This window comes from Solanum tuberosum, unplaced genomic scaffold (genome assembly GCF_000226075.1).
Source record: "Solanum tuberosum cultivar DM 1-3 516 R44 unplaced genomic scaffold, SolTub_3.0 scf00623, whole genome shotgun sequence".
Taxonomy (NCBI): domain Eukaryota; kingdom Viridiplantae; phylum Streptophyta; class Magnoliopsida; order Solanales; family Solanaceae; genus Solanum; species Solanum tuberosum.
Window position 1 is genome coordinate 92 of NW_006239550.1, and position 7,022 is coordinate 7,113.

Genomic DNA, 7,022 nt, shown 5'->3' on the forward strand with positions numbered 1-7,022 from the left:
TCTTCAATTAAGTTCTCAGCACTGTCCACAGCATCTTGAAGCTCATTAAGCCACTGGCTCACGTATGGATTTGACGCCTGCTTATTCTGTGCATCACTTAGCACAGCCTGAAGACCGAGCAAAGTCATCCTCAGCTTCTTTAAAATCCGAAGATCGTGCTTGTCCCTTCGAAACATATTCAGCAGCTCTCCCTGAGGAGCAAGCCTATCGAACAGGACTTGCAGGACTGAAGAGAGAAATGCACCACCAACTGCTAAGCCAATATCCATTTCTGAAAACTGCAAAACAAAACAAAGAATCAAAAAATGGACAAGAATGGCAAAAATTAAAGATGGTTGTCTATTTTTGCTAGAAATTAAGAGATTGAATTTACCTGTTGAATTCTAGAGCAATATGGAAACAATTTGGTGTTCTTAATTTGCAATAGCTATCTCTTTGGTCAAAGAAAGAAAAGACAAACAATTTTTTTTCTCTTTTCAAAAAGATTGCAATTTTCCACAGCTTTGCTGTCACCATCTTCACTTTGTTATATTTTACTCTATTTTTCTTGTCTTGAGTATCAAATTCCATACAATAATAATTTATTATTGGTGGACACCATCATTATATAAAGGAAATGAGTAATATAATTCTAAGAAAGTAGCATTTGATTATTGAGTGGGTTATTCTCAAGATGATTATGGTCCTTTTTTAATATAAAGAGAAAGGAAAAGCAAGTGAATGCCATGATAGGGATTTTTTTAATAGGAACTATTGGTAAGAATCCCTTCATTCTTGATTAGAGATTCCGGGGTTTGAACTTGGGATATGGAGTCTTTATTGAGGAGTCTTTCAAATATGAGCGCAGATTCAAATTTAGTCAGCCCCCAATACAGATATTGAACACCGAATAGCAAATAAACAAGAAATACCACATGATAGGCACTGAACTTTCCTTGCGTTACTTGACAGTTCCAGAGTAATGAAGGATGTCATTGTAACACCATTAGGCAAACACCACATCAGCAAAACATAGGAGAGATACGGAGTATATAAAGAAGTGAGCCTTAGACCCAAGTGATGTGTTTTAAAACCGTCCATCCAAGCCATTGCCATTATGTTCAATCACATAAGAATAAATGCCACTTAAAGATTGACCAACTTTCCCTTCTCGACTTTAGCAAAGAGACCTTCAACACTTTCCCCTTCTCAAATAATCACTGAGCCATATTGAAATGAAGACAATGTCGACGGTAGTGACTTGGAAATTACAAGCTCCTTACTCAATATGCAAACAATACGGTAGGAGTATATTGACTGTGTGCTTAATGACTATCTCCCTGGTCAAAGAAAGAAAAGAGAAACCATTTTTTTTTCTTTTCTCAAAAAGATTGCAATTTTCCACAGCTTAGCTGTGTCCCTCTTCACTTTGTTATATTTTACACTCTTTTTACTGTAAGAGAAACAATAACATGAATGCTCATCCTAGAAGTTGAATAAATCTGATTAGAGAAAGCAGTCTAACGTTCAGCTAAGAACAAGAAACTGAGAGGGAGGGCCTTCAAGTTAACGGTTGAATTCACAAATCAACGAAGCTATTCCTTTTCAAATTAACTTAAGTGCTTCCAAAATCAAAACAAAACATTGTTCTTAGATCCCCATCAAGTGGAGATGATAATTCTCCAATTTTACGATCAACTACACCTCAATCCTAAATCAGCTGGCATTGACTATATAATTCCTCTATATTCGTTCCCCTATATTAAGGCCCATTTCATCCAATGCTAAATGTGAAGATATGATACTTGAGCCTAAACCAACCCCAAAAGCTAGCTTATGAGTTACTTTTTAGTTTTGATTCCAGCTCCTCTATTGCCTTCTATGGTGGAAGGACTTCTTTTCCTTACAATTGCATATTTCAAATTGTGAGAAGCTACTGCTCTTTTGTGAAATCTTACTGTAATCAGGAAATGCTATTGGTGGATAGAAGTGGATTCTGAACTCGCAATATCTTAATGGGTTATATATATAAAAAAAATGTTGAACCTTCAAGCTGGAGAATGGCGAAGTAGAAACGATTAAAGCTTGTTTGGATGTTTACTACCTGTCGTTTTATAATGCTATATTGTAGGTGAATACAGTGTTTGAATAGATTGTATCATTTGTTGTAATTTAATACTAAACTTTTTATTGTGAGGTTTGACTCTATCTGCTAAAACGTTCCAATACGTTAGAACTCACAAGAGAGTAGTAGAAAAACTCAATAAGTAACAGACCATATCTATTGATTAAACAACAGCTGCAGTGAGGTCACAACATGAAGAAACTGAAACTAGAATGTGAGCAGACATTAGCCATCAATTTTGAGTCTGCCTCACATTTCCATCATCTGAATAAATGACTAGGTAAAATTCCAATAAAATCATTCAGTAAATCTGTTCTGAGGTTCCACTCTAGGTGAAACCAAATAGAGAAATGGAAAAAGATTTGAAGAATCTCAAAAGTTATCAACTTAATGGTTAGAACTTCCGTCCAAATCTCTTTAAAATCACATTAAAGAAATGTTGTTTGACAGTTAACCTCAGTATTTACTATCAAATGAAGTTACATCAACATTGAAATCAATGAGACACAACATCATACTTGCTAGAGGTGAATCCCGAGTACCCTGACCAAAGAAGATAGCAAGAAGATGCACAACTGCAACTGGTGTTCCGATAACTTTGCAACCTCATTTCAAGCGGCTCTTAAGATTCTCTTTTCTCTACAAAAGAAATAAATGTGCACGCTATTATGAGTATCAGGACCCAACAATTCTAAATAAAGGCAGGAGCACCAATAAACTTGAGATTGCACAATAAAAAAATGTTGTTGAAGTGGCTTTGGAGATTTAGCAGGAATGAAGGAGGTTTAGATTAAAATGAATGAAGCAATCTATAGTAGCAGACAAGGCTGGAACCTTCAAATATTTTATACACTAGAGGGGGAGTATGGAAAGGGATTTGTAAATTATTGGCCGAGTTTAAACAATTCACTAAATTGGAGGTGGGGAATAGAGCAAAAATTAGACTTTGGACTGACTTATGGACTGGTGATGAGTGCTTGAGACAAAGATTTCATCTCTTTTTCAGTTGTTGCAATAATAAAGATGGAGTTGTGGCTGATTTTTATTCCAACACTGGACATCAGATGAATTTTAGAAGGAATCTGAATGATTGGGAAATTGAGGACTTTTGTCAATTATTCCTTCCACTGGATTATACCCACATTGTCAGAGTAAGGGGGATAGATAGTAAAGATGGAACCTTTTCGGTAAAAAGGTGTTATAGTCTTCTAATGAAGCAAACAGGCTACTGGGATAATAGTTGGCCATGGAAAGGGATTTGGAGAACTAAAGCTCCTATAAAGATAGCTTGTTTTGGTTGGATTGCAGCATGGGGAGCTTGCCTTACTCAGTATAATCTTCAGAAAAAGGCTTTTGCCCGAAGTAATAGATGTTACTTATGTGAAGAAGAGTTGGAGACTGTGATTTATCTTCTTATCATTGCAGGATAGCTAGACAATGTTGGGAATTTTTCTCCAGTATTTACATAATTTGTTTTGTTGGTGTAAAGTAGTATCTTGATAATATGGATAAATATATGGAGTTACTAGGAAGATGTTGTAATTGACTATATCCCAGCAGTCTTTTGTAACTTATGGTTTTGGTACCTTCTTGGTACTTACTTGGTCAATAAACATGTACCTTATCAACAAAAAAAATAAAAAAATAACAAGACTAGGATGATCAAGAACGAGCAACGAGAAAGTGAGGTTGCCTTACTTCGGACCTATATATCGGAAGCAGACATTGAAAGTCATCTCCAATCTCTTTAGTATGAGACAGGAAAAATTACAAAAAAGAAAGAAACAAGAAGTTTTTAGAAAGGATATCATGAACACTGAACATACCAGATGAAGTGACCATCAATCCAAATAGTGAGGGTTTTAATGAAATCCTGAGTCAGTTCTTCCCTTGGGCAGACATATAGAAGCAAAACTCTCAGTTAGAAGTTGTGTCCCAAGGCAGATAATGGACACCACTTGACATCAATCCGACACAGTCTGGGTGTGGCTGAGGGATAGACTACATCAATTACAAACAAGTATAGGTTAGTCAGGTTTTTAGTTACAATTTTTTCAGTTTATATACACACAAACACAAAAGCTATTGCACCAAATATCCAAATAGTGACAAAAGCTCAGTAAGTGCTATCAAATGCAGTCACATCAAACTTTAAATCAATGCGATAGACCAGCCTTAAATAATGGAAGCAGATATTGAAGGCTTTTTCCAATTTCTTTAAATTTCAAGGTTTTGGCTACCTGACAGATAAAGTGAGGTTGCATTCCTTTGAACCCTTTATCTCTGTGGAAGAGACGAGAAATGGGGAACAAAACCGAACAACTTTCATGATAGCGAATAATTTTTCCAGTCTGCAAGTTGAGGGAGAACATAGTAGGTTAATAGACAAGAAAAGAGAGTCTTATAAGATTTTTTACATTGACAAAGAAGAATTTCATCCCAATCTGAAGATGAATTGCTATTGAGATGAATTTCCAAAGGCAATAAACATATATGTACATGGTAATTTCTAGTTCATTAAGATTTCATCTACAGTAATCCCATCACCTTCTTTTTTTTTCAGCTAAAATCAAATTCATCCTGATCTGAAGATGATTCCTCAGCTTCGCATTGGCAATAGACACTTTGCACTGCCAAAGATTTAACAAGGGAAAAGAATTACGAACAAGCAAGCAAAGGGAAGTAAACAAAAAAATTTAAAACAAAGAATGAACTTACATTTATCAGAGCACCATTTCCTTTAATCATTACTGGAATTCTCCATTACTAATTATGGTGGAAATTTGAGCAATTTTTGGCCAGTATTCTCCCTTGTCGAATTGTAGGAGTGGTTTGAGCAATGGGCATTTGTAAATAGATAGTTTAGAGATGGAAGGGGGCATCTCTTTTAGTGGAAGAGATCGGAGATTAGGACAATTCAAAATGTACAGCTGAGAGAGAGAGGAGGGCATCCCCGATTCAGGAAGAGATTGGAGATTAGGACAATCCCAAATGTGCAGCACAGAGAGGGAGGAGGGCATCCCAGATTTGGGAAGAGATTGGAGATTAGGGCAATTCCAGATCTGTAGATGTCGAAGCCGGGTGAGATGCTGAAGACCTTCGGTTGGTAGTGAATGGAGATGATGATGGCTAGTTAAATGTAGCTCACAAAGAGATGAGGGAAGCCCTTCTTCCAGCAGTGACTGAATTTGAGGTAAATTATAAGTACGTAGATATTTAAGAGAGGTCAGGCTTTTGAGAAGTTGGCTGCTTAATGTTTTCAGATTGGATATGGTAAGACTTTGAATAGAGCTAGGCAACTCCCAGTTTTCACCAGCAAGATCACTGCCATCATGGCTGATCTCTAACTGTTCGAGACGGAGGAGTCTCTGTAAATGCCACTCCTTTTGGCCATTCACCAGTTTCTTGCACTTGTTGATCCAAAGGACTTGTAAATTGAAGGGCAATCCTCCTTCAGGAAAGGAATCTATTTCTGGACAACGCCATAGTTGCAGTTCCTTAAGAGATGGAAGGAGTTCCTGCATATGCTCTGGCAACGACTTCAAAATCTTGCAGTCGTGAATATGCAATGATGTCATCTGAGTCCCACATGCCACTGAAAGTATCTCAAGATTATCACAACCTCTAATACTGAGTCTTTCAGTGGCAATAGGAACCAAAAGCCTATTAAGGTTGTGGCAACTACTTACATTCAAATAGGGTGCTCTTGGGACAAACTGAGGTGAATCACATCCTTTTAAAGACAGTTCCTCGAGAAACATAGCATTCATGGACGCCTCCAAATTTAGTTTCCCACAACCAGATATTCTTATTCTCTTCAAGGTACTCGGCAGAATGCTAATTGGTAAGGAGGTAAGAGACTTACAATCAGTAATTACTAATTCAACAATCTGTTTCATTCCTTCAAGTTGAGATGTAAACAGTTGAGCATCCTCAAAAAGAACTCCAACCTTAGGACAACCAACAACTTTTAACTCTTTTAAATTTGAAAGTCGGATAGGTGTCTCCAAACTGAGTTCAGGGCAGTTCGAAATTCTCAATCCTGTCAGAGAAGAAAGATTTTCAGGCAATTTTCCTATAAACTTTGGGCAATCTTTAATCGAAAGTTCCTCGAGTATAGGGAATTCTCCCTTCCCCAGTACATGCCACTGCTTCCAATCCGGCATTTCTGCAAAGTCAAGCTTCTCAAGGGAGTTAAATGGCTTTTTAGAGGACAAACTACCATAGAACTCTTCAGTCACCTCTGTTATTTGATGCATCCCTCTAATGGTAAGGAATTTTAAACAAGGAAGTTGTCCTAGTGCTGGCAAGGAATCACAGTCCTTGCAGTAGCTAAGAGACACTTCTATTAGCTTATGAAATGAATTATCAGCTAGCCAATTTGGAAATTTTGTCCCTCTATATCCGGTAATTTGGAGTACTTTTATGTTTGTATTTGGTTGTAGCTCATCAAGTATGTCTCTTTCAGTTTGTGAATTGTCAGCAAAACTTCCGCTCCACTCCAAAGATAACCTTTCAACGTGTTTCTTTTCCCTCATATTTGCCTTCATAGATTCCCTTCTATCAATCACATTTTGCAACTCTAGAATTGATAGAGATCCATACAAGTTATGTAGTTCACCCAAATCTTCCATTCTGGAACCACTGCGACCACTTAGAAGAAACTTGGCTCCCACTAGCACATGGAGACTTTTCAACTTGTTCAGATGTAGGGGTCTCCTCAAATGAGCTTCGCTAATGTCAAGGTGACGCAAGTTGATCAATTTTTCCATAAGCAGAGGTAGCTTATAAAGATTACTACAATGTGACAAGAGAAGTGTCTCTAAGTTGTACAGTACACAAATTGAATCTGGCAACTTTTTTATAGCTGTCCAGGAGAGGTCCAAAAACCTTAGGTGCTTTAATTTGATAAACAAGT

The 7,022-nt window shown here is 37.1% G+C and overlaps 1 protein-coding gene across 2 annotated transcripts in view; it reads right to left on the reverse strand.

Annotated features, from left to right (window-relative positions):
- Positions 1–4,664: 4,664 nt before the first annotated feature.
- Positions 4,665–7,022, reverse strand: part of LOC102600135 (putative disease resistance protein RGA1) — a 5,142-nt gene continuing 2,784 nt past the window's right edge. Inside the window, exons 2-4 of one of the 2 annotated variants that reach the window (XM_015304870.1) lie at positions 6,101–6,345; positions 4,823–6,016; positions 4,665–4,734 (exon numbers count right to left, since the gene is read on the reverse strand). In XM_015304870.1, coding sequence (XP_015160356.1) covers positions 4,852–6,016; positions 6,101–6,345 — 1,410 coding nt within the window. In that variant the 3' untranslated portion in view covers positions 4,665–4,734; positions 4,823–4,851. Of the gene's footprint in view, positions 4,735–4,822; positions 6,346–7,022 lie in introns of both variants that reach the window. The other variant, XM_015304869.1, reaches the window with a different exon arrangement.